This window comes from Pan troglodytes, chromosome 5 (genome assembly GCF_028858775.2).
Source record: "Pan troglodytes isolate AG18354 chromosome 5, NHGRI_mPanTro3-v2.0_pri, whole genome shotgun sequence".
Classification (NCBI taxonomy): Eukaryota; Metazoa; Chordata; class Mammalia; order Primates; family Hominidae; genus Pan; species Pan troglodytes.
Genome location: NC_072403.2, coordinates 18,085,161 through 18,112,948, shown reverse-complemented (window position 1 = coordinate 18,112,948; position 27,788 = coordinate 18,085,161). Strand labels below are relative to the sequence as shown.

Below are 27,788 nucleotides of genomic sequence, written 5' to 3'. Positions count from 1 at the left end.
AGTATTTAAATTCCAACATTAAAATACTTTTCTCATAAACCTAGCATCTGTAATCATTAATAATGCAAATCACTGCACTGGTAATTGGGGGCTCCCCATGCCGCCATATTTTCCTGAATAAGGATGGTTCAACCTTCCAGGACAGGAAATAGTAATGTCTAAAGAGAGTCACTTAAAGTAATTTAGAAGTCTGAATTTGGCTCTTCGGTAATCTTGGACACTCTGTCGTTCAGTGCTGGACAGAGCTCTGTGAGTTTAACAGCATCAAGGGAAAGAAGAGCCCACAGCCCACGAACAGATCTGGTGTTGGAGCCTGGAAATGAGGTTATACAGGTCTCATCTGAGCCAAATTCTAAGGACAATGGGGTTTAACTCATGTTTCCCAGAAATTTCCATACCCTCATTTAGGAACGTTGCCCATTTTAGGCTATACGCTTTATGTATATACAGAAAGTATTCTTATATATTTAGTCTTCTAATAATAACTATGAAATGACTTCTCACAAATAAGAAAAATAGGTCAATCAGTTGTATGGATTTCAGTTACAGTTTCACATGGTAGAAAGGCGAGTAAAGTCTCTGTTTATAAAAAAAAAACGAAGGGTTGAGGGGAATGTGGAAAGAATGGAACCCAGGGCTATTTTCCAAATGCAGATCACTGATCACTGGATGATATAAAGAAGGCACAACTGAAGCAATGGTGAAGTCAGTAAACAATATTTTACTGAAACATTTCATAACACAGAAAATCTGTCTGAAGTGTAAAGTTACTGTCTTACACAAGGAGGACAGACCCATTTTCAAAGACTAATATGAATACAATAAATATGGAGTTTACATACTAATTTATACACAGAAACTCTGCCCCATAGCCATAAAATTTATATTCAACAGTGGAACATATAATTTAATCATTTGATTTATTTGACAGGTTTTCCTTACTAAACACAAATAACTACCTGGTTTTCATATACATATATAATATATTTTTATGTATATAGATATTCAACAATCTGTACAGTTTCTAAACATAAAGCTCCTAAAAGGCACAATTGTCTATACAACATGTACAAAAATGGCTGGAGCTGACATAAAACAACAATTATTGGTCAAAAGTTCATGATTGCACAAAGATTAGTCATGAGTTTATGTCAGAAAAATGTGCTTTAAGGAAAGGAGGGTTTTCAAAGAAACCTTTAAGTGTTATATAAAAAAAAAAAAGCAAATGAAAAATAAAATCCATCAGGTTGCTATCACAAGCCTGTCCTCGTCATCATCGCTGCTCACGTCACTGAAGTGCACAGTGGGCTGCCTCCGCGGCAGTGCTGTGGGCCTGGGCACCTGTCTGTCTGGAGAGAGAGTCTGCTGGCCTGAGGGCTTTGTAAAAACTTCAGAATGTGCCTTCAGCAGAGGTTGTGACGTGGACGCTGGTTGGCCCTGTACGGAAGTGAGTTCAGGCTTGGGCTTCACGTGATTTGCCAAGGCAGCCTTCTCTGTGTCCATTTTACTCAGGCCATCAAGCCTTGCATGGTCACCTGCAGGGGCAGGTGGATTCAGAACTTTTTTTGCATTTTCCCGCTGGACTGTAGGTGACCCCTGAGGAGACTCGGTCCTGCTGACCTGGTTTGCGCTGGCTACAGAAGTCTGCTTGGGTTGTGTCTCGCATGCTTTGCTTTGGGAAGCTGGCATTTCTGGAGCTCCCTGTGCATCAACGGCTACTTGACTGACTGAGGGGATTAAGGTGGGCAATGCTATGTTCAAGATCTGGAGACCTGGAATGTGTGCCTGAGGGGCGGGGCTGCTTTGTGACGAAGGGTTTGCAGTCAGAACCTGCAGTCCGACAGCATTCAGAGCCAGTCCTGGTGGATGGACTTGTGGGGCCATATTTGTATTGGCTAGGCCTACAATATTGACGGTTTCCATGCTTAACGAGGGGAGTGACTGCAAGCCTGGGGTACTTAGGTTCTGAAGGCCTGGCACGCGGATTTGGCCGATAGGAATACATGGCACAACACTGCTTAATTCAGCCACTCCAGTGGGGTTTGTAGTGCCAGACGCTTCTGTGACCGTATTCCCGGGAGTACCCAAAGTTCTGTGAACGACACTGACAGCAGGGATCGTGAGCTGCACTGGTCCAGCCTGAAGGGGCACAAACGTGGAGTATGTGAGGCCAGCAGGTACCACATGGATCCCCCCAACTGGAACCATATTATAAGGTGTCCTCGATTGCTGCTGGGAATGCAAAGGAAGGTGGCTAAACAAATGAGTGTGGGGAGAAGGCAAGCCTGGAGTCGGCTGTAGAGTTATTTGCTGCTTCTGTTCTTGAGGGTCAGGATGTGGTGAGGCCACAGAAGGCATCCCCGCTGCTGTCTGGGGGCTGTGCTCGGCTGCAGCAGGAGGAAGTCTTACAGATGATGGGCTCTAAATGACAAGAGAGAGCAATCCTTTTATGACAGGTCTTTTGTAATCACTGAGATATAAGGCTAGTGCTAAATCTATTTCTTCACAATGAGATAAAAGTAAGTATATTTGCATTGATAAAAATGATGTTTGCTGCAATGAAATTATTTTTCGATTTTTAAAAATAAGCTTCCAATTAAAAAATTATTACATCTTTAATTTCGTTTCTGGTAGAAATAATGGCAATACATCTTGTATAGTCTTCTGCATGTCTGAAGCAAATTTCCTGGATTTTGTCATATTGTACACAGAGAATAACTCTGAGAAGTGGACACAGCTATATTCTTAAGCTGCTATTTTTGTTATTATTTCTGTTTCTGGCACTACCAGCTCCACCTTATTTTAGAGATTAAGAGTTACTGAGAAATTGAGATTCAAGTTGGCTATGTCAACTCAATGGGGAAAAATGAACTAAAGAATTATTTGTGAAGAGATGTTACTACGAAAAAGTTCTCTGGTTGTTTGTCTATCATTTGCAAGTTTATGAAATGTCTACTGAAAACCAGATTTCCAAGCACTGGTAAGTGTCTGAGAGGTTTTGGGATAGAGACGCTTACAGCACAATCTGCCACAATTAGGAATAAATCCTATTGCAATATTCAATACATACTAGAGGTAAGAGAACTGTCAATGAGGGAAGAATGCATTCCTCCCAGAATTAATCATTTGTCACAAAACAGCCAGAGGTAGAGCAGGGACTCACTCACAGCACATGGAGCGTGACTTTTCAGAGGCCTGTGCCTGCCTTGAGCTAGTTCTTGGGCAGAAAGCTCTCCCAAGCTACTGTAGCAATGTGATCATTCAAGCAAAGTGAACTTCTTGATGTGTTTTCAGGTCACATTAACTTTGCCATAGAAACTGGTAGCTGTCTTGCCAATGGGGGCAAAGTGCAAAATGTTTGGATAAGTCAGTGAAAATCCATCATCACATCAGCACCAGTGGAGAAACTGCTCAGAAGGGGCCAGCAGATAAATCAGTTGCGGGACTTGTGTTCGCCACTGTCACGTTTTTTTCTTTTTAATTTCAAAAATTTTTCAAAAAGCAAATAAAAATAAATGGATATATTTTTCAAGAACCATTTGGTTCTTTCATAGATTTACAATAAAATATCTGAACTGCTTAAGATACTCAACAAGACTCCAAAGGGCAAAAATACCCTCTACCCTTAAATACAAGAAAAAAATAAAGCTATACAAACTGATTTGGCCTAAAAAAATCACTTAGGTGCATTATTTTCTTAAGCCATTAAGTTCTCCATATTTACTAGGTTAAAACGAAAAAAGAAATAAAAGAACAACTGCCAATCATTTACCTGTGTTATAGCAACAGCTTTTCCTGCCATAGAACTTCTCAGAATTTCTTCTGACTCAGGGTAGTCCACAGACATCTGATGACACGGGGACCTGGAAGTGTCTACAGACGGAATTGTGTCGTTTTCATCTCTCGCGGCACGCTGCCTGGCCTTCCCCGGAGAGAGTGTCTTCCTATTGTAGTCAGACTGTGCTGTGCTCAGGACAGTCATTTTGGTGAGCAGCGCCCTGGGCAGAACGTCCATTGGGTCCGTGTGTACCCCAGAAAAGCAATCGGTGATCCTGACATCCTCGTCAGTACTCACAGGGTCCTGAAGGCTACTTCTAGATGGAAGGTGCTGTGGGCTAGCTGTGACTGAGGGTGCGGCTGACAGGACTGATTCAGCCTGGCTGTCCTCATCATCGTCTTCATTTTCATTGTCATCCTCATCTGGGCCATCAGATTCTTCAAGATCATATCCAGATCGCTCATAACTGAATCTCTGTTTTTCATCTAATAAAAACAACCAAGAGGTATGTGATGGAATGCTTTCCAAGTGCACAAGTGCTATTTGAAAAATTTTTTATACGTTTGGCAACTCTGCGAGGATTATAAAAGACAAGGACCCTGCCCACAACGAGCCTCCGCCCTGGCTGAGAAGGCCCTGGGGAAGAATAAGACAGTTGGCCATCAGGATTCAGAGGAGGGCAGCTCTGCGGGAGGGGCCGGGTCAGGGACGAGGAATGGGAAATGACTCTCAGAAGGGGAATGAGGCAGGCGGAGGGTAATCAAGAAACAAGGAAATGAAGGCCTCTAAGATTGCACTGGAAAATCTTTAAAACACAACTGAACTACATATAAAATTAATAAAGAGTTCAATGCAACTCTTTTCCTGAGCTTTTTCCCTATTTTGTATCTTCCTTTTATTGAACAAATTAAATCAAACACAAAAAACTGATGGCTGTTGGTATCTGTGAGCAACATACATTTTCTTTAGATTTGAATAGTATTATATATGAGGAAAGAAAAGGACTTTTATCTGAGGAATGTGGGCCCTTTCAAATTACTAGGCCCCAAAGAGGCATTAAGATGAGACAGCAATCACATCCTACTCCACACTTTACTGAAGCTGCTTCCCATTGCCACAGGTAGCTGTGAATTAACCTAGTAATGTGGCACCGGACACTATATCCCACACTCTATAGCTTAACCGTGGACAGGCAGTCACTAATCACTGTTACTTCTGTATATCCATGAGAATTCCTGACAGAACTGTCTAACAGTCTACTCGGTAACACCGGCCCCCTCCCCTGCCTCCTGTTTTTTTGTTTTTGTTTTTTTCTTTTTGCCTTTAAAAATCTGCCTGTAACAAAGGCCAAGCAAGCAGTTTGGGTGAGTCATCTGGGCAGCTGTCCTCATTCTGGCTCAAGTCCACTCTTTCAACCACACTTTGTGCTTTAGCTTCTTCTTTTGGTTGACACAGGCATGTTTCAATGGTCCTCCGTGTCGTCATATTCACCTAATGTGTAAGCCTTCTTATTTACTCAGAGAGATGCTACAATTTCCCGTCAATTTCTTCTGTGATATGATTCAACCCATTCCTCATAGAAAGGGGGATATTATCTAAAAGTCGTTAGTATCAGCCTCTTAACATCATGTGAAACTGAGTTTAACAAGGAATCTTCAAGATGATCCAGGAAATAGTTTCAAAAATCTCATAAGCTCATGTGGAACTTTTAAACTCTTCACATTTTCAAAATCTTGCAAATTAGAGGCTCTTTCCCACTGAAAGCTTAATAAAATTTAGTTATGGGGGAGGAATGTCACTGAGATATAATAAAGTTGACATTAGACAATGTACAGTTTAGCTGTGATACATTCTGCACTTACAGGTATTTTTTTGAAAAGAGACAAACATGTAAACAGAGCAACAAGCAATAGGCTGCCTTTCCCAAATGGCCTAGATATTCATTTTTTACTACTTTTTCTTTGTATATGACAAAAATGAGTTCTTAGAGAAAAGCCTTAGAAGACCCATAGAAAAGATTGGAGGGTTATTATTTCTAGGGGATGAAAAGAACTTGACATTTTACATGATTTATCACAAACGTGTGCTACTTTTATAATTAAAAAACTCAAAGATGAAACATGCATTTAGGTTCTGTTAGCATGTGATTTCATAAGCCTTTTGCTTTTAGGGTTCTACTATTATGCTGTAAAATAAGTAATGAAATAAAATAATACCAAAGTATTGAATGGCTCTAGGGGCCTGTGCTGGAGACAGAATGTGTGACTTCTGGGTAAATACCCAGAATCCTGCGCCTCAGCTACTTCTCTACCTTGCCTATTTTAAAACTTTTTTATAGGTTTGGCAACTCTGCGAGGATTATAAAAGACAAGGGCCCTGCCCACAACGAGCCTCCGCCCTGGCTGAGGAGAAGGCCCTGGGGAAGAATAAGACAGTTGGCCATCAGGATTGTTTGGCATTGTAAAATTCGAGTCATCCTCAATTTGACTTGAATTTGCCACATCAGTAGCAAATTAGGTATTTTTTTTTTTTTTGGAGACGCATCTTCTTTAAAGAAGTAAAATTTGTAGAAAGACTAAAGAGAACTGAATGACTGGGAGAATAAGTTACTGGAGAGAAAGGATGATTTCATTCAAGGCTGCTCTTGCTGTAAAGTCTAACAAGGATGGGACCTGTTTACGTTAAACACACACACAAGCGTGCATGTGCACGCACGCACACACACACACACACGTACAGCCTAACTTTAAACTTAACTTTTTCCAAACCCATCAATAAGCCGAGGTCCCAGATAATCAACAGCCCAAAATCTAAGGAGACACAAGCTTGTGTCACCGAGGGCAGACACAACAGAACCCCAGTCAGGGGAGTCCCGCTCAAGTATCTGGTTAGAGTCAAGAGTGGGCTGCCAAGATTGTGTGAAACCTCTGAGGGTTACATTCTCACACAGGATCTATGCCATGACCATCACCCAGGTGCTCACAGGAAGGTGGGGTAAGAAGTGTCCACTGTGTTCCAGATATGGGGGAGAGAAGCAGTAACCCTAGAGGAGTGGCAAGGAACTACACCTAGATCCATCTCCCCTGTCTCCACCAGGAAAACAAAAGACCTATCCTGTGAGGAGAAGGGTGGCACGCACTGTTGTCCTTAGGACACTGCTGAAAACTCACTGCAGTGTGGAAAGGGAACAGGAAAAACATATATATACAACCTGTCTCCTTGGGGAGGGACAGGATTACACAGAAACTCCCACAACACTTGGGGGAGAGGGAGGAGAACTGAGAAGGACACAGCCCAGAAACCTAAGAAAATGGTGCAGGTACGAGACTGTAATTCAATCGGAACAGAGACAGCACCCCATCCTCCTCCTTGCCCCACAATGTCAAGCTAAGGAGCTTAGCATTACAGGTAACAAAACAGTGCTTGGAGAGAAACAGGAGAACAGGAATGTGCAGACAGACCCTTTCTGAGGCACAGTGCAAAAGGAAGACCTAAAACTAGAACTGAACAGGTGACGTTCTTGTGATCCAACCCCCAGCCAAAACACAAGGTATCTCTACAGGAACATGAAGCCTTTGCTGCAGTGAGGATAGCTGTAGTGCCAACAAATCTCTCAAACCTAAGCAAACTCCTAACTAGATAAACTCTAACTCCCACACTAAAGGCCTCTAGGAAGGAGAGGCATGCACATTTCTAGGATACAAACTATTTCCATGGGTCTCTACTGTCTTACACAAGATGTACAGCTTTCTACACAAAATTACAAGGCACACAAGAAGGCAAGAAAAAAAACATACTTCAGAGAGACAAAGCAATAATCAGAACCACAGTCAGATATGACACCTATGTTAGAAATGACTGAGAATTTAAAATAACTATGGTTAATATTTTAAGGCTCTAAAGGGAAAGGTAGACAATAACAGATGGGACTTTCAGCTGAGTGCTGACAACTATTAAAAAGAATCCAATGAAAATGGTGCAAATAAAAAATACGGTAACAATATCAAGAAAACTGTTAAATCCAGAATTCTATGCCCATTGAAAATAATTTTCAAAGATGAAAGACAAATACAGACTTTCTTAGAAAAACAAAAACTGAGGGGATTCATTGCCAGCTGCTTGACCTAGTGGACAATAAATGTTAAACGGAAGTTCCTCAGGCAGAAGGAACATAACATCAGATGGAGGCCCGGATCTACACAAACAAACAAAGAGCAGTGAAAATAGAATAAACGGGGACACAATTTTTTTTCTTATTTTTTAATTGCTCTAAAAGATACCTGAATGTGTAAAACAATGTACTGTGCATTCACAGTAAATGTAAACGTAAAAAGGTATGGCCACAATAGCATAAAGCACCGAAAGAAGGAGCTGTGTATATACTGCAGTAAAGGCTATAGGCTCCATGTAAAGCAATGTAATATTATCTGAAGGTAGATAAATACCATTTTTTAAAAGTATAAATAATAAGTCAGTAGAGGAAATAGAACAGAATCATAAAAAACACTCGATTAATACTAGAGAAGGCATCAAAAGAAAACTGAAACCCAAAAATGAAACAAACAGAAAACGACTGCCAATATGGTACATTTTAATCCAATTACACAAATAATAACAGTAAAAGGGGTGGTCTAACACATAAATTAAAAGACAGAAATGACTAGGACTGAATAAAATGCAAGTCCCATGTATATACTGTATATAAGAAATGCATTTTAAATATTGATATAAAGACATAAGTAGGCTGAAAATAAAAGTTTGGAGAAAGATATACCATAAATCAATAACTAAAATACAGCTGCAGAAACTATACTAAGATCAGACAAAGTGGACTTCAGAGCAAAGAATATTATGAAGGATAAACAGGAGCATTACATAATGATATAGGTCATCCCATGAACATAACAATCCTAAGTGTGTACGCAATAGAGCTTCGAAATAAATGAGCGGAAACTGAAAAAAATAAATCCATAATCAGAGCTGAAGACTTCAATAATCCACTCTCGGTAATTAATGGAACACATAAATAGAAAATCAGGAAGAACATAAAAGACCCGCAAAACACTATCAAGACCTAATAGACATTTATAGAAATGTTCCATTCAACAGCAGAACATACTTTTTATACAAGGGTATGTGGAACATTCACCAGTACGTACCATATTCTGAGCTACAAAATAAACCTCAACTATTTAAAATCAGTAGAAACCATACAGAGTGTGTTTTTACATGAAAACAGAATTAAACCAGAAATCAATTAATTGGAGGATATCTGAAAAACCATCAAATTATTGCAGAATTAAAGAACACATGCATGATACTGGTACAAGAACAGACACATAGATCAACGGAACAGAATAGAGAACTCAGAAATAAGACTGCACACCAGCAACCATCTGATCTTCAACAAACAAAAAGAAGTGATGGGGGGAAAGAGTCCCTATTTAATAAATGATGCTGGGAAAACTGGCTAGCCATACGCAGAAAACTGAAACTGGACCCCTTCTTTACAATATATATAAAAATTAACTCAAGATGGATTAAAGACTTAAATGTAAAATGAAAAACCATGAAAACCCTAGAAGAAAATCTAGGCAATATCATTCAGGATATAGTCACGGGCAAAGATTTTATGACGAAAACACCAAAAGGAAAAATTGACAAATGGGGTCTAATTAAACTGCAGAGCTTCTGCACAACAAAAGGAACTATCATCAGAGTGAACACACAACCTACAGAATGGGAGAAAATTTTCACAATCTATCCATCTGACAAAGGTCTAATGTCCAGAGTCTACAAGGAACTTAAACAAATTTATAAGAAAAAAAGTAACCCGATTAAAAAGCAGGCAAAGGACATGAATAGGCACTTCTCAAAAGAACACATACATGCAGCCAACAACATGAAGAAAAGCTCAACATCACTGATCATTAGAGAAATGCAAATCAAAACCACAATGAGATACCATCTCAGGCCAGTCAGAATGGCTATTACTAAGAAGTTAAAAAATAACAGATGCTGGAGAGGTTGCAGAGAAAAAGGAATGCTTTGACACTGCCGGTGGGAATGTAAATTAGCTCAACCATTGTGGAAGACAGGGTGGTGATTCCTCAAAGACCTAGACCTCTGCAGAAACACCATCTGACCCAGCAATCGCATTACTGGGTATATACCCAAAGGAACAGAAATCATTTTATTATAAAGATAACATGCATGCATATGTTCATTCGTAATAGCAAAGACATGGAATCAACCTGAATGCCCATCAATGATAGACTGGATAAAGAAAACGTGGTGCATGTACACCATGGAATACTCTGCAGCCATAAAAAAGAATGAGATCATGTCCTTTGCAGGGACATGGATGGATTTGGAAGCCATAATCCTCAGCAAACTAATGCAGGAAGAGAAAACCAAATACCGCATGTTTTCACTTATAAGTGGGAGCTGAACGATGAAAACACGAGGACACATTGGGGGGAACAATACCCACTGGGGCCTGTCTGTTGGGTGGTGATGGGGGTGTGGGGGAAGAAGATCAGGAAGAAATGCTGGGCTTAATACCTAGATGATGAGATGGTTTGTGCAGCAAACCACCATGGCACACGTTTACCTGTGTAACAAACCTGCACATCCTGCACATGTACCCCTGAACTTAGAAGTTGAAGAAAAAAAAGAACACATCTCTAAATATTCATTGGGTTAATGAGGAAGTCTCAAAACATGTCAAATATTTTCAACTGGATGAAAATTAAAACACAACATTCAAATTTTGTGGGATGTAACTAATGCAGTGGTCAGTGGGAAATTTATCGTATTCAACACTTTCATTAGAAAAGAAGGTTCTCGGATAAATCTAAATTTTCAGTTTAAGAAATCAGAAAAAGAAGATCAAACTAAACTCAAAGCAAGGAGAGGGAAGAAAATAATAAAAATACGAACAGAAATGATGACATTGAAAAAAGAAAAATAGAGAAAGGCAAGAAAACCAAAAGCCGGGTTCTTAGAAAAACTCTCTGGTAACACTAGCCAAGAAAGAGAGAGAGAAGATACAAATTACCAACATTAGAAAAGAAAGGTGGGATAAACACACAATTTTAAAAAAATTTATTATACTTTAAGTTCAGGGATACATGTGGCAAATGTGCAGGTTTGTTACATAGGTATACATGTGCCATGGAGGTTTGCTGCACCCATCAACCCGTCTTCTAGGTTTCAAGCCCCGTATGCATTAGGTATTTGTCCTAACGCTCTCCCTCCCCTTGTCCCCCACCCCCGACAGACCCTGGTGTGTGATGTTCCCCTCCTTGTGTCCATGTGATGAACGTACAATTCTATGCATTTGTCAAAAACCACGTACTATACACCATAAAGTAAATTTTATTGTAAGTAAATAAAAACAGAATCAACTAGGATGTGGGGTGAACCTAAGAGGAATGCAAGCTGAGACAGACGGCTCTGACTGCAGCTGCATGGATGGCACAGCCACACTAAGGGCATGGAAAGTAAGGTCCTGTCCTAGATAACCTTGGCAAAGAGGGTTTTGACTGGAGACTGTGAAGGCTAGAGACAAGAATCGCACACGCTGCACGTAATTTTAAATCTGTTTCTTACAGGAGTAAAGGTAAGGATTTCTGAAACTAGTTTATTTATATACTAGAACCGAGCAAATATGTAAACATACTGTAGGTGCGAACCAGGTTTCTCACTGTGGGTGAAGAAGAGAAGGAAATGGAGAAGACTAGAATAAATTCAGTGGTGCTGGACTGGAAGTTATCAGTATGGATTCATATCTTCACTTGTATATATGGAATACACATGTACACTGCAACCTCCGCCTCCCAGGTTCAACTGATTCTCTTGACTCAGCCTCCCGAGTAGCTGGGATCACAGGCACCCGCCACCATGCCCAGCTAATTTTTGCACTTTTAGTAGAGACGGGGTTTCACCATGTTGGTCAGGCGGGTCTTGAACACCTGACCTCAAGTGATCTACCTGCTTTGGCCTCCCAAAGCGCTGGGATTACAGGCGTGAGCCACTGCACCTGGCCCGCTCTAGGGTCTTTTACTCTACTGATACCGCTATTCTCTCACATAAGCTTGCACAACGAGCACCTCCCTATTAGCCCCATAGTCAAATCAAGACTTCTCACTAGTACCTTCTGTCTTCCTATTGTTTAATAGAACACTATCAATTCTTGAAATCAATTTCAACACTTCTACTGGTTAACTTGGAAGCACAGGAAATTTCACCCCAATTCACTCTAACCTAGATACACATTTTAAATTCTTAGAACCTAAAAGTGCTCTTATCTTGTATCTATTTTTTTTTTTTTTGCATTTCTTACTCTATTGTACATATGATGACTAAATGGCTCTATTCCGGTTGCAGCCATCTATAGCCTGGATCCTAAGTTAGCATCATTCTGTACAAACCAATACTATTTGATCATAATTCAAACAAGGACTAATTAAGGAGTTGACTTTTTCTCAGAGCATGATTTAAAAGATGAAAAATGCAGTTAATTACTTTCAAAGTGGTGAGCCCACAGCTCATAAATGTCACAGCTAAGATTCAAACCCATGTTAATCTATGCCTAGACATTCCACATTCAATCATATTTTAAAAATCTAACTACAGAATCATCAGAAAGGTCAACAATGAATAACAGTCAATAAGCTACCTTATAAATATGCATGAATTCAATGTTTGTAGGTACAGACATTAAGAATGTCATATAATTATTTGATTACAAGTAACAGAATATATAAAATGTAGTCCCCAAGGAGAATGTAAATAATTGAACTTTTAAAATTTCAAATATACTGCACTATATAAAAGTTTAAGAATCAGTTATATTATAAATATTTTAAATTGTTAAGACATACATGTTTCAAGAAGCATGCTGATTTCTTTTTTAGCATATGCAAATAATATGAATAATTTAAAACGAACACCATATATTTTTTATGTATGTAAAAACTATTTGAAGTGTAAAACTATTTGGCTCCATTTTAATCTGATTTTGCCTTGATTATATTAAATTTCAGGTCAGGTCAGGATTAGCAGTATGGGTGAGAAGACACCCAGGGTGGATTCTCTGCTCCCTTCTCCCCTCCTGGATGAGCCACATGCCTGTAGCTTGGAGAGGATGCAGGAGGGGCTGGGATTCCTTTCCTGGGTTTCTTTCACTGAAATAAGCACAGAATGATGTTTCTGTCTCTGAATACATAGTATCTGAAATCTCTGCTAGAGGAGACCACTGTCAAAGTTTAAAAACCTGCAAATGAATTTTGAATCATTACATATTTGTTAAACAGGACTGATATTCTGGGTAACAGAGAAAAGATAAAATGGGTAGCTTAAATGAACAGAAGACAATGGTATCCTTTTAAACATCCATGGCACCAAAACAAAGCACAGACAACTCTGCCCTCTGTTTGGATTCATAAGAATAAAAGTCCTTTATATACTTCCCTGTCCCCCTTAACCTCTGCCCCTGCCCCCTAAACAAGACTACTGCTGCTGAATCAAAAGTCGTACTGATAGAAGACCCAGAAAGGAAAAGTGCCTTGCCTGGGATCAACAAGTCTGCGAGGACAAGAACGAGGACTTGTTATGGACTCAAAACACTTGTCATATATGACTCTGTGATACTGCTTACTTTGCTACTGCATGTTATTTAATGTAACGACTATGATACTATGTTGAGTAACTGGTTTTTTTGTTGTTGTCTTTTTTTGTTTTTTTGAGATGAAGTCTTGGAGTCTTGCTCCGTCACCCAGGCTGGAGTGCAGTGGCATAATCCTGGCTCACTGCAACCTCTGCCTCCCAGGTTCAAGCGATTCTCCTGCCTCAGCCTCCCGAGCAGCTGGGATTACAGGTGCCCGCCACCATGCCTGGCTAATTTTTGAATTTTTAGTAGAGATGGGGTTTCACCATGTTGTCCAGGCTGGTCTCGAACTCCTGACCTCAGGTGATCCACCCGCCTTGGCCTCCCAAAGTGTTGGGATTACAGGTGAGTAACGGTTATATCAGGGATTGGCAAACTATGGTCACCAGCTGCATGTGGCTCTCCACTGGTTCTTGTGGATAAAGTTTTATTGGAACACAGCCAGGCTCATTTGTTTATATACTGTCTATGGCTGCTTTTGTGCTACAGTCACAGTTTAGTATTCATGACAGAGAATAGGTGGCTTGCAAAGCCTAAAATATTTACTATCCAGCCCTTGACATTAAAAAGTTTGCCAACATCTATGCCACATCACCCTCCAGGTTTAAGCCTAATTACCACCCATGACAGAGTTGATACCACACCCATCGTCCACAAGGAAGTTAAGACGCTTGTACTGTATATGATTAGAATGCATCAAAGCCAGGATTCAAAAACAGGTTTCTATGAACTTAGGAGCCCTGTCATTATGCCAATAAGATACACTGACTTTCTCCTTTTCTATTACAATTGTTCCTTTCTTGGTGTATATAATACAGACTAATACTTCAGGAGGGTAAGCACTGTGGCTTACCCCTTTGCAGCCATCAGAGACTCTAGAACAGACCTAAGGAATCTATATTTGCTTAGCAAATTCATAAATAAATGGTCCTAAAAGTTTCATTTAATTATGTCCTCCCAGCCACATTCCCCTCTCATTATAAACAAATGTTTCTAATACTCAATAAAATTTTATATCAGCACAAGATTAATTCCTTTATTTTCTGTGAATTTCAATTCATGAGGGAAAAAGCAGGCATATGATGTAGCAACATTTTTGTCAAAAGTAAAGGTTTTGATACATTTACGTCAAACAACTTCCCTAAAGATAAATTTTAAAAGTTATAATTTGAAGATGAGTCAGGTGAACCGCAACCTGCCCACCCGCTGCTGCCAGACAGTGACACCTGCTGGAAGAGTCGGAGTCGCAAAAGCAGCAGGAGGGGCTCCCTGAGAGAAGGGGCTCCCGAGGGTAGCAACCCGGCCCACGTACACTCAGTAGCAACCTTCTTTTGTTGTTGAAGTTTGCCTGTTTTTGTTTTTCATGTATGTTTAGAAATATTACTCTGAAAGCCAGATAAACAATGGCAACCTAGGGAAAAAATTTTTTTAAAGGATGTGAATACAATTATATATATATATTTTAAAGATAAAATCATCATTAAAAACATAATGGGGCAGAGTTTAATGTTTAACTTTAGGAAGTAAACCAAAATACTGTGTCATGTGCGTGTCATTCAAAATAATATTAGCACTGCTTTAAGTATAAATCCTAAAGCCTATTATGGTTTCATATTCTACACATGGAAGTGTTTCTTAAAAAGAGTAATAATGTGTTCTATAAAAATCCCGATGATAATATATTCTACAGGTTTCATTTGGAAAAAAAGCTTTGCTAGTAATTTTTAAAAATTCACCTAAATTATTTTTAAGAGTAAATGTGATATAGGTTTTAAAACCTGTGATCAAACATCATCTTTACTGTAAGTACTTAAACTCCAACAAGAATAATGCTTCTCACTGCACTTCGTCATATTAGACAGTTCTCCTAGCTGGCAGCTGAGGGTACACATTAACATTCCTTGCACTGAAGTCCAGCATTTGTTGACGAAAACATTCTTTGGATCAAAGGATGAAAAGCAAATTGCTGGCGGCATGAATTTTGACACAAAAGGTGAAAACTAAAATGTAGTCACTAATACCCCAAGAACAGGAGAACAAAATTCCCGAGGCTATATCATGTTTTATGGCAAGAAAACAAGGGAATGTGCAGTGGAGCAGAGGGATTAGGCTTCCCATGAGCATTTCTTATCATTGCAGCTCAAGTTGCTAGTTTTAAACTAAATAGAAACTTCTTTTAAATGCCGAATGTCCACATTTTAATGGCTGGCTTATAAAAATGTATAATTCCTCCTGCTTCATTAAAAGCAAACGTTTCCCAACATCCCCTAATTTATTCCATTGAGAATTAGAACATGAATTCCATCTGCTAAAAGATAAGACAGGTACCGCACAGCCTGCTGTTGCTAAGGGTGGTAAAGAATTCAGAAGGGGTCTGTGGCCTTTCATCACATCATTTTCACATCACCCTTTAATGAACACTCTTTATCAACCAGGGACCAGGCACAATAAGATGGTGAATGATAACCTGGGTATGGTGTGGTTGGCAGAGTAGAGAACAGGTCTAGGATCCTTAAAAGGAAAAGACTGAAGATAATGCTTGGAAAACACTGACATTAATTAGAAAGAAATATGGAGAAAACCTTTAGTGAAAAACAAAACAATGCTCATGTAAGGGAGCAACTCAGCACAAACACAGCATAAGACCTGGGCTTTTTCCAGAACGCTATGAGCTGACCGAGATATTACCAAGTGGTAATGATGTTTAAAAAATAAGTACTATACTGGGGTGCTTTGTAGTAACACTGACTGCCTCTTAAGTGTTTAGTACATTTTGTTTAATGAATGAAAGCTCAGAGACGTTTCCTGGTGATGATTATGTTTATGCTACAGAAAAGATCAGTTAAATGACTAAGCCCCCAAATGTGTCCTATAAACCTAAAAACACAATCCTTAGGTTTCTGGGTACTGTTCTGCAAACTCTGGCAGGGGTTGTGACTTTTTAGATTTACAATCAGGTCTCCCAAATTTTGTCCTTTTTAAAAAAAGGTTTACCCCATTTTCCATGTCAGAGATCATCAAGACTCAAACATATAAGGCATGTTCTTAAATATCCTATTAGTATCAAGTATACATCACTTTCAGAAAAGCATGCCAAGTCTAATATTCCCTCTTCACATGCGGCAGGACCCCACTACTGATGTCACTACCACCCTTTTGTTAGGAAATAAGAAGTGTACCTACCAAAACAGAGAAGACAATTTTCATATTGATCAAGACTTGATGTTTCATAGTACTGGTTCCTGAAAAGACACGTGGCTCCTGATGTGGGACATTTTTCTTTCAGCACTATATTATCTAATAGTCATCTATAATCTGTTAGCATGATGAAACGACATACTTCGACTGTGTTTGGGAGAACCCAGGAAATAAAAGAGTTTCCTGGGTTATTTTGGATTTTCAGTTTTCATATAGCTAGACCAGACATCCTTCGATAACTGCAGGTGTGAAGACATAATGAAAGGTGTCTGAAAAGCCACCAAAATCACTGTTTGGAATAAAAGAGGCTGACTTTGATAACTGCTGTGGAAACTTACTGCTGGCAAAACCAGAGGATTGTCCTGAATTTCTACTGTTGACACACAGCAAATGAAATCCCGGTGTGGTTTCTAGCAGTCTGTTTGTGTAACATGACTAATATTCGAATTATGTTAGATTAAGAAGATGAGAGATGATATCAAGACCCCATGATACCACAAAAGGTTGTTCACCATTGAAAGGAAAAGACAGCAAGTTTGTGTGTTAAAATATCCCACTTTACACGATACAATGTTTTCACTTATCCTCACTGACTGGGCTAAGAAAATGGAGAATACACTGTCAGGCAGGACTCTCAAGAATGGCAGAGGCTCTACATAGTGGCTCACTTCTCAAAAGGAGCTGCTGCCAAGAGCCTGCTCCCCAAGAGGGGCAGGTGCCCCCTATAATGAGGGAGGTGGAGATGCATCGGGGTGCGAAGAGGATGCAGGGGAGAACCAGGCACATGAGCTCACTCGACAGTGACCAGCCCCCAGGCCTCCCTAGCTTTGTTCTGCTGGGCTGTCCACTTCAAAACTTGAAACTGTAGTACCAGAAACATTTTATTCTCCTTCATCATGTTTTAAGTCAGCCACTTCTTCTACTCCTACTGTATGTCTAACATAGTAATCATTTGCATTTTTCTTTGGAAAATAAAATTGTTAGTAAAATGAAACACTTTATAACACACTGCTCTCTTTATAACATTCTTATAGAGTTGATTGGGGCAAGGTTTTAAAACATATACAGAAGCGTTAAAGTAGGACAACTACAGGCCTCATCTTTTACCAGAGGCTACTCTGTGATGAAAGTTCTACACCACAGTGATCCTGGGCCAGAGGAGAAACTAATTCCAGGGGAAATAATGCTTCCTAGTTTAATAAATTGATAGCACTATTTCCAAATTAGTCATTATACATTTATACATAGACATAAAAAACGGGATATCACAAGGGAAAATCATTTCAGACTTTCCATCCAAACTGTTAAACTCCATCTGGTGGAGAATGAGAGAGGCTGAAGTCCTGAGGTACTTCTTTTATAAAACACTCATCCACCCAGAAAAAAGGCTTTGGCTCTGTGGGAGTATTAGTATTATTGTTGCTGAACGGGATCATCCACTTAATGAAAGATGCTTCTTTCTGTCATTACTGTCTAAATTCCCACTACAAAATAAAACAGCAGCAACAGCAAAAAACAAACAAACAACAAACCTCAACAATGAAAATTCAAGGGTCACAGATTAAAAGCCCTATAATCTTTAATCTTGTCTCCAGAACATTTGAGAACATAACCCAGGATAAAAGTCAGATATATGTGGTCCTAAAGGGGCAATAGCTTTAAACAACTTCAGTTCAGACTTTTGTAATCAAAGAAACACTGTATGTGTCACTATTTAGAAAAATTAAAATACTCAAGAATCCTATCTAAAAAATAATAGTTTTCAAGTGTCAGAACATGAAGAAATGGGTATAAACTGACATGACAGGGGTGTTCATTGTATCCAAGCCCAGTGAATAGAGTTTAAACCTGAAATGGCAGTTCTCATGCTGAAACTCCCCTGCACAGCATCTATTACCTATCCCCCAGCCTGCTTCCCAGCCTTGGGCCCTGTGGAACTCTCTTGTTTTTCTGTCCTATTCACACTCTTATACCCTATTCCTCTTCCCCAACCTGTGTGTCTTCGGTCAAGCAACTCCTTGGTCTAGAATGTTTGCCCTTCCTTTCCCTCCTCACCAACAGCCTTCCAAATGCAGCAGTGTAGGGATAAATAAATTCCTTCCCTTCCTTCTGGGACCACTTTGGCCATCACCGGTCTTTCCCTGATTCCAGCCTTGGGAAGTGAACCTTGCCAAATTTGGGCTCATGCCACATCATAGCCATCAGCCAGGAGCTCCTGGGCGATAGTAATTGTGCACACATTGAATAGGTGCCGAAGTGATACATAAAAAAAAAAAATCATTCAAAAAGAGAATAAACTTTTCTCCTCTGGAGCTATTAAAAAACAGAACAGATCTTTATCAACCTGGAATGATCATTACTGAGGATGAGAACACAGAATAGTCAAAAAACTTGAATTACCTTCTAGTCATCTGCTCCAATAACCAATAAATAACAAATTAACAAACAAATGCCATTATCACATTAACAATACCTATACTGACCTTGGCCATATAACATAAACACTATTTATAAGTAAAGGTATCAAGTAGCACAGTTACCATTTGATTTTAGTGAAGGAATTTAATGAAAAACGATTATATCTAATTACTATTATTATTATTTTTTTGAGATGGAGTTTAGCTCTTGTTGCCCGGGCTGGAGTGCAATGGCACCATCTCGGCTCACCGCAATCTCCGCCTCCTAGGTTCAAGCAATTCTCTTGCCTCAGCCTCCCAAACAGCTGGGATTACAGGCATGCGCCATCACGCCTGGCTAATTTTTATATTTTTAGTTGAGACAGGATTTCTCCATGTTAGTCAGGCTGGTCTTGAACTCCCGACCTCAGATGATCCGCCTGCCTTGGCCTCCCAAAGTGCTGGGATTACAGGTGTGAGCCACTGCACCCGGCCGACTATATCTAATTCGAAAATTAATAATATTGAATTATTTCCTAGATTATAGAAAGCTGCTGCCAAGAACAGATTATACTGTCCATTTTAAAAAAAGGTTTACCCCATTTCTCCTGTCAGAGATCATCAAGGCTCAAACATATGAAGCATGTTCTTACATATCCTATTAGCATCACTTAAGTATATGTCACTTTCAGAAAAGCAGGCAGAGTCTAATATTCCTTCTTCACACGCTGCAGGACTACAGATTTTAGAGATTTTTTTCTAGTAATTCAATAAACAACTGTTTATTACCTACTATTTGCCAGGCACAATCCTAAGGAGCTGAAGATACAGCAGCAAGCAAAACATCATCTTTGCCCTTATATAATTTATTTTCTAGTTGGAAGAAATAGATAATAAACACGCACACACGTGTCTGGTGGTGGTTAAGTGCTATGAGGAAAAAGAAAACAGAATAAAGGGCGTAAGTGATGCTAGCAGTAAGAGGGTGAGGTGCCTTTTGTTTTTATATATATTTATATTACATATATTTATATTCAGGAAGGCCCCACTGATCAAAGGACATCTGCTAGAGAGCTGAAGGCAGGGTGGTGTAACTCTCACAGTATCTGGTAGAGGGCGTTCTTTTTTTTTTTTTTTTTTTTTTTTATACTTTAAGTTCTAGGGTACATGTGCACAACGTGGTTTGTTACATAGGGTATACATGTGCCATGTTGGTTTGCTGCACCCATAAACTAGTCATTTACATTAGGTATATCTCCTAATGCTATCCCTCCCCCAGGCCCCCACCCCATGACAGGCCCCAGGGTGTGATGTTCCCCTCCCTGTGTTCAAGTGTTCTCATTGTTCAATTCCCATCTATGAGTGAGAACATGCAGTGTTTGGTTTTCTGTCCTTGTGACAGTTTACTCAGAATGATGATTTCCAGCTGCATCCAAGTCTCTGCAAAGGACATGAACTCATCCTTTTTTATGGCTGCAGAGTATTCCACGGTAAATATGTGCCACATTTTCCTAATCCAGTCTATAATTGATGGACATCTGGGTTGGTTCCAACTCTTTGCTATTGTGAATAGTGCCGCAATAAACATACGTGTGCATGTGTCTTTGTAGTAGCATGATTTATAATCCTTTGGGTATATACCCAGTAATGGGATGGCTGGATCAAATGGTATTTCTAGTTCTAGATCCTTGAGGAATTGCCATACTGTCTTCCACAATGGTTGAACTAGTTTACACTCCCACCAATAGTGTAAAAGCGTTCCGATTTCCCCACATCCTCTCCATCATCTGTTGCTTCCAACTTTTTAATGATCGCCATTCTAACTGGTGTGAGATGGTATCTCACTGTGGTTTTGATTTGCATTTCTCTGATGACCAGTGATGATGAGCATTTTTTCATGTGTCTGTTGGCTGCATAAATGTCTTCTTTTGAGAAGTGTCTGTTCATATCCTTTGCCCACTTTTGGATGGGGTTGTTTTTTTTCTTGTAAATTTGTTTGAGTTCTTTGTAGATTCTGGATATTAGCCCTTTGTCAGATGAGTAGATTGCAAAAATTTTCTCCCATTCCATAGGTTGCCTGTTCACTCATGGTAGTTTCGTGCAGAAGCTCTTTAGTTTAATTAGATCCCATTTGTCTATTTTGGCTTCTGTTGCCATTGCTTTTGGTGTTTTAGACATGAAGTCCTTGCCCATGTCTATGTTCTGAATGGTATTGCCTAGGTTTTCTTCTAGGGTTTTCATGGTTTTAGGTCTAACATTTAAGTCTTTAACCCATCTTGAATCAATTTTTGTATAAGGTGTAAGGAAGGGATCCAGTTTCAGCTTTCTACATATGGCTAGCCAGTTTTCCCAGCACTGTTTAATAAATAGGGAATCCTTTCCCCTTTTCTTGTTTTTGTTAGATTTGTCAAAGATCAGATGGTTGTAGATGTGTGGTGTTATTTCTGAGGCCTCTGTTCTGTTCCATTGGTCTATATATCTGTTTTGGTACCAGTACCATGCTGTTTGGTTACTGTAGCCTTGTCATATAGTTTGAAGTCAGATAGCATGATGCCTCCAGCTTTGTTCCTTTTGCTTAGGATTGTCTTGGCAACGTGGGCTGTTTTTTGGTTCCATATGAACTTTAAAGTAGTTTTTTTCCAGTTCTGTGAAGAAAGTCATTGGTAGCTTGATGGAGATGGTCTATAAATTACCTTGGGCAGTATGGCCATTTTCACGTTATTGATTCTTCCTATCCATGAGCATGGAATGTTCTTCCATTTGTTTGTGTCCTTTTTTATTTTGTTGAGCAGTGGTTTGTAGTTCTCCTTGAAGAGGTCCTTCACATCCCTTGTAAGTTGGATTCTTAGATATTTTATTCTCTTTTTAGCAATTGGGAATGGGAGTTCACTCATGATTTGGCTCTCCGTTTGTCTGTTATTGGTGTATAGGAATGCTTGTGATTTTTGCACATTGATTTTGCATCCTGAGACTTTGCTGAAGTTGTTTATCAGCTTAAGGAGATTTTGGGCTGAGACAATGGGGTTTTCTAAATATACAATCATGTCATCTGCAAACAGGGACAATTTGACTTCTTCTTTTCCTAATTGAACACCCTTTATTTCTTTCTCTTGCCTGATTGCCTTGGCCAGAACTTCCAACACTATGTTGAATAGGAGTGGTGAGAGAGGGCATCCTTGTCTTGTGCCATTCTTCAAAGGGACTGCTTCCAGCTTTTGCCCATTCAGTATGATATTGGTTGTGGGTTTGTCATAAATAGCTCTTATTATTTTGAGATACGTTCCATCAATACCTAGCTTATTGAGATTTTTTAGCATGAAGGGCTATTGAATTTTGTCGAAAGCCTTTTCTGCATCTATTGAGATAATCATGTGGTTTTTGTCATTGGTTCTGTTTATGTGATGGATTATGTTTATTGATTTGCATATGTTGAACCAGCCTTGCATCCCAGGGATGAAGCCAACTTGATCATGGTGGATAAGCTTTTAGATGTGCTGCTGGATTTGGTTTGCCAGTATTTTATTGAGGATTTTCACATCGATGTTCATCAGGGATATTGGTCTAAAATTCTCTTTTTTTTGTTATGTCTCTGCCAGGCTTTGGTATCAGGATGATGCTGGCCTCATAAAATGAGTTAGGGAGGATTCCCTCTTTTTCTATTGATTGGAATAGTTTCAGAAGGAATGGTACCAGCTCCTCTTTACCTCTGGTAGAATTCAGCTGTAAATCCGTCTGGTCCTGGACTTTTTTTGGTTGGTAGCCTATTAATTATTGCCTCAATTTCAGAGCCTGTTATTAGTCTATTCAGAGATTGAACTTCTTCCTGGTTTAGTCTTGGGAGGGTGTATGTGTCCAGGAATTTATCCATTTCTTCTAGATTTTGTAGTTTATTTGCATAGAGGTGTTTATAGTATTCTCTGATGATAGTTTGTATTCTGTGGGATCGGTGGTGATAGCCCCTTTATCATTTTTTATTGTGTCTGTTTGATTCTTCTCTCTTTTCTTCTTTATTAGTCTTGCTAGCAGTCTATCAATTTTGTTGATCTTTTCAAAAAACCAGCTCCTGGATTCATTGATTTTTTCAAGGGTTTTTTGTGTCTCTATCTCCTTCAGTTCTGCTCTGATCTTAGTTATTTCTTGCCTTCTGCTGGCTTTTGAATTTGTTTGCTCTTGCTTCTCTAGTTCCTTTAATTTTGATGTTAGGGTGTTGATTTTACATCTTTCCTGCTTTCTCTTGTGGGCATTTAGTGCTATAAATGTCCCTCTACACACTGCTTTAAATATGTCCCAGAGATTCTGATACGTTGTGTCTTGGTTCTCACTGGTTTCAAAGAACATCTTTATTTTTGCCTTCATTTCATTACTTACCCATCAGCCATTCAGGAGCATGTTGTTCAGTTTCCATGTAGTTGTGCGGTTTTGGGTGAGTTTCTTAATCCTGAGTTCTAATTGGATTGCACTGTGGTCTGAGAGACAGTTTGTTGTGATTTCTGTTCTTTTACATTTGCTGAGGAGTGCTTTACTTCCAACTATGTGGTCAATTTTAGAATAAGGGTGATGTGGTGCTGAGAAGAATGTATATTCTCTTGATTTGGGGTGGAGAGTTCTGTAGATGTCTCTTAGGTCTGCTTGGTGCAGAGCTGAGTTCAAGTCCTAGATATCCTTGTTAACCTTCTGTCTTGTTGATCTGTCTAATATTGACAGTGGAGTGTTAAAGTCTCCCATTATTATTGTATGGGAGTCTAAGTCTCTTTGTAGGTCTCTAAGGACTTGCTTTATGAATCTGGGTGCTCCTGTATTGGGTGCATATATATTTAGGATAGTTAGCTCTTCTTGTTGAATTGATCCCTTTGCCATTATGTAATGGCCTTCTTTGTCTCTTCTGATCTTTACTGGTTTAGTCTGTTTTATCAGAGACTAGGATTGCAACCCCTGCTTTTTTTTTTTTTTTTTTTTTTTTGCTTTCCATTTGCTTGGTAGATCTTCTTCCATCCCTTTATTTTGAGTCTATGTGTGTCACTGCATGTGAGATGGGTCTCCTGAATACAGCACACTGATGGGTCTTGACTCTTTATCCAATTTCCCTGTGTCTTTTAATTGAGGCATTTAGCCCATTTACATTAAAGGTTAATATTGTTATGTGTGAATTTGATCCCGTCACTGTGTTAGCTGGTTATTTTGCCCGTTAGTTGATGCAGTTTCTTCCTAGCATTGATGGTCTTTACAATTTGGCATGTTTTTGCAGTAGCTGGTACTGGTTGTTCCTTTCCATGTTTAGTGCTTCCTTCAGGAACTCTCGTAAGGCAGGTCTGGTGGTGACAAAATCTCTCAGCATTTGCTTGTCTATAAAGGATTTTTTTTTCTCCTTCACTTATGAGGCTTAGTTTGGCTAGATATGAAATTCTGGGTTGAAAATTCTTTTCTTTAAGAATGCTGAATACCGGCCCCCACTCTCTTCTGGCTTGTAGAGTTTCTGCCGAGAGATCTGCTGTTAAGTCTGATGGGCTTCCCTTTGTGGGTGACCCGACCTTTCTCTCTGGCTGTCCTTAACATTTTTCCCTTCATTTCAACCTTGGTGAATCTGACAATTATGTGTCTTGCGGTTGCTCTTCTCAAGGAGTATCTTTGTGGTGTTCTCTCTATTTCCTAAATTTGAATATTGGCCTGCCTTGCTAGGTTGGGGAAGTTCTCCTGGATAATATCCCTAAGAGTGTTTTCCAACTTGGTTCCATTCTCCCCGTCACTTTCAGGTATACCAATCAAATGTAGATTTGGTTTTTTCACATAATCCCATATTTCTTGGAGGCTTTGTTCATTTCTTTCTACTCTTTTTTCTCTAACCTTCTCTTCTCGCTTTATTTCATTAATTTGATCTTCAATCACTGATACCCTTTCTTCCACTTGATCGAATCAGCTATTGAAGCTTGTGCATGCGTCACGTAGTTCTCGTGCCACAATTTTGCTCCATCAGGTCATTTAAGGTCTTCTCTACACTGTTTATTCTAGTTAGCCATTTGTCTAAGCTTTTTTCAAGGTTTTTAGCTTCCTTGCAATGGGTTCAAACATCCTCCTTTAGCTTGGAAAAGTTTGTTATTACTGACCTTCTGAAGCCTACTTCTGTCAGCTCATCAAAGTCATTCTCCATCCAGCTTTGTTCCATTGCTGGCGAGGAGTTGCGATCCTTTGGAAGAGAAGAGGGTCTCTGGTTTTCAGAATTTTCAGATTTTCTGGTCTGGTTTCTCCCCATCATTGTGATTTTATCTACCTTTGGTTTTTGATGTTGGTGACCCACCAACATCAAATGGGGTTTTGGTGTGGATGTTCTTTTTGTTGATGTTGATGCTAATCCTTTTGTTTGTTAGTTTTCCTCCTAACAGTCAGGTCCCTCAGCTGCACATCTGTTGGAGCTTGCTGGAGGTCCACTCCAGGCCCTGTATGCCTGGGTATCACCAGCAGAGGCTGAAGAACAGCAAATATTGCAGAACGGCAAATATTAGTGCCTGATCCTTCCTCTGGAAGCTTCACCCCAGAGGGGTACCCGCCTGTATGAGGTGTCAGTCGGCCCCTACTGGGAGGTGTCTCCTAGTTAGGCTACACGGGGGTCAGGGACCCACTTGAGGAGGCAGTCTGTCCTTTCTCTGAGCTCAAACACCATGCTGGGAGAACCACTGCTCTATTCAGAGCTGTCAGACAGGAATGTTTAAGCCTGCAGAAGTTTCTGCTGTCTTTTGCTCAGCTATGCCCTGCCCCCAGAGGTGGAGACTACAGAGGCAGTCTGCCTTGCTGAGCTGCGGTGGGCTCTGCCCAGTTTGAGCTTCCCCAGCCTCTTTGTTTACCTACTCAAGCCTCAGCAATGGCAGATGCCACTCCCTCTGCCAGGCTGCTGCCTCACAGGTAGATCTCAGACTGCTGTGCTAGCAGTGAGCAAGGCTCTGTTGGAATGGGATCCACCAAGCCAGATGCGGGATATAATCTTCTGGTGTGCCATTTGCTAAGACTGTTGGAAAAGTGCAGTATTTGGGCGGGAGTGTCCCGTTTTTCCAGGTACTGTCTGTCACAGCGTCCCTTGGCTAGGAAAGGGAAATCCCCTGACCCCTTGTGCTTCCTGGGTGAGGCGATGCCTTGCCCTGCTTTGGCTCACCCTCTGTGGGCTGCACCCACTGTCCAACCAGTCCCAATGAGATGAACCAGGTACCTCAGTTGGAAATGCAGAAATCATCCGTCTTCTGCGTCAATCACGCTGGGAGCTGCAGACTGGAGCTGTTCCTATTTGGCCATCTTGGAATGGAATCCTCCTAGAGGGCATTCTTAACAGAGGAAAGGAGTGCAAAGTCCCTGAGACAGGGGCCTGCTGCGGGTGTTCAAGAAAGAGGCAGGAGACCTGTGTGGCTGCAGCTGAGCACGCGAGGGAGGAAGGATGGGGAGCTGAGCCTCAGGGAGATGGTAAGGAGGAAGACAGAGCTCCTGGTGGGTGCCTGACCAGTGCTCCAAATGAGTCAGGAAACCCCTGGGGCTTTTAAGCAAAGGAATGACACAATTGTTACAAGGCCACTTTGGCTGCTATGTGGAAGATAGTCTGTAAAGGAACAGGGTAGAACCACAGAGACCAATCAGGAGCTATTCCAGAAGCAATTTAGTAGAGAGGATGTGGCTGGGGTGGGGTGTTGGAGGTGATTAAAAGTGGATGGATTCTGAAGACATTTTGAAGTGAAGAGCCAAAAGGTTTTACTGGTAGATTAGAGGCAACACGTGAGAAAGATGGGCATCAAGGATGACTTCAAGATTTTTGGCCAAGCAGCTGGAAGGATGGCGGAAGACTACGGGGGAAGTGTGCTTAGAGGTAAGGGGTGAACCAGGGATCTGGGACACATCAGACCTGAGATACTAATTAGACACCCCAGCAGAGACTGGTGGGGTAAGTCAGAATGATACCCACATGTGGAATGAACTGGGGCATCATCAGCACAGAGATGGTATCTGAAGTCAGGAGACCGGATGAGACTACCTACAAAGTGAGCACAGACAGGAAGAGAAGAGATCAAAGGCCACAGCCCTGGGGCCTATGTGAGAGGCTGGGGAGGTGAGGAGGAGCCAGCACAGAAGACTGAAAAGGAACAGCTGGTACCACTCTGGGCTAGTGGAAGGCTAGAAACAGTGCACCTCCAGACACAGCATCATGCTGCAGGCTTCTGACTTGTCCCCTCAAACAGGGACATGTGCAGAATTGCTAAGCAAAATCCCATCTCCAGCTATCATCAGTTTAATGGAGTAAAAGTTTGTTTTAAAGAATAATGAGACCCAATCTTAGTAATCAATAAACCAGAAAGACAACAAACAAATCCATCAAATTGGCCAAAAATTTAAATTCTAACAATATTAGGTGTAATTAAAGAGGTGAGGAAATGGAAAGTCTCTTCTGGAGAACAATGTAAAATTATAAAGCACAATATCTAGGTATCTACATACAAAGTGGTACTGTTTATGCAAATTTAAAATACAAACATAAAATCACATACTATTCATAGATATATACATGTACGTTGAATGAACTTAAAGGAAAACCCCCCCAGTGCAGTGAGAGCTCCTCTGAGAGGGACAGGAGAGTGGCAAGGAGTGGGGAGTAAGGGAAGCTGCCCCTCAGCAGCAATAACCTTGCTGAGCTGGTTTTTAAAAAATATACTGAATTTGTGAAAAGAACGTGAAGCAAATATGAGAAAATATTTATAATCAACTCTGCTGTTAA

At 40.2% G+C, this 27,788-nt stretch overlaps 1 protein-coding gene across 8 annotated transcripts in view; it reads right to left on the bottom strand.

Moving 5' to 3' along the window:
* Nucleotides 1–701: 701 nt before the first annotated feature.
* HIVEP1 (HIVEP zinc finger 1) overlaps nucleotides 702–27,788 on the bottom strand; it is a 156,326-nt gene continuing 129,239 nt past the window's right edge. For all 8 annotated transcript variants that reach the window (XM_016954906.4, XM_063812780.1, XM_016954907.4 and 5 more), the window contains 2 exons: nucleotides 3,773–4,263; nucleotides 702–2,421 (listed from right to left, as the gene is read on the bottom strand). In XM_016954906.4, coding sequence (XP_016810395.3) covers nucleotides 1,243–2,421; nucleotides 3,773–4,263 — 1,670 coding nt within the window. In that variant the 3' untranslated portion in view covers nucleotides 702–1,242. The remainder of the gene's footprint in view (nucleotides 2,422–3,772; nucleotides 4,264–27,788) is intronic.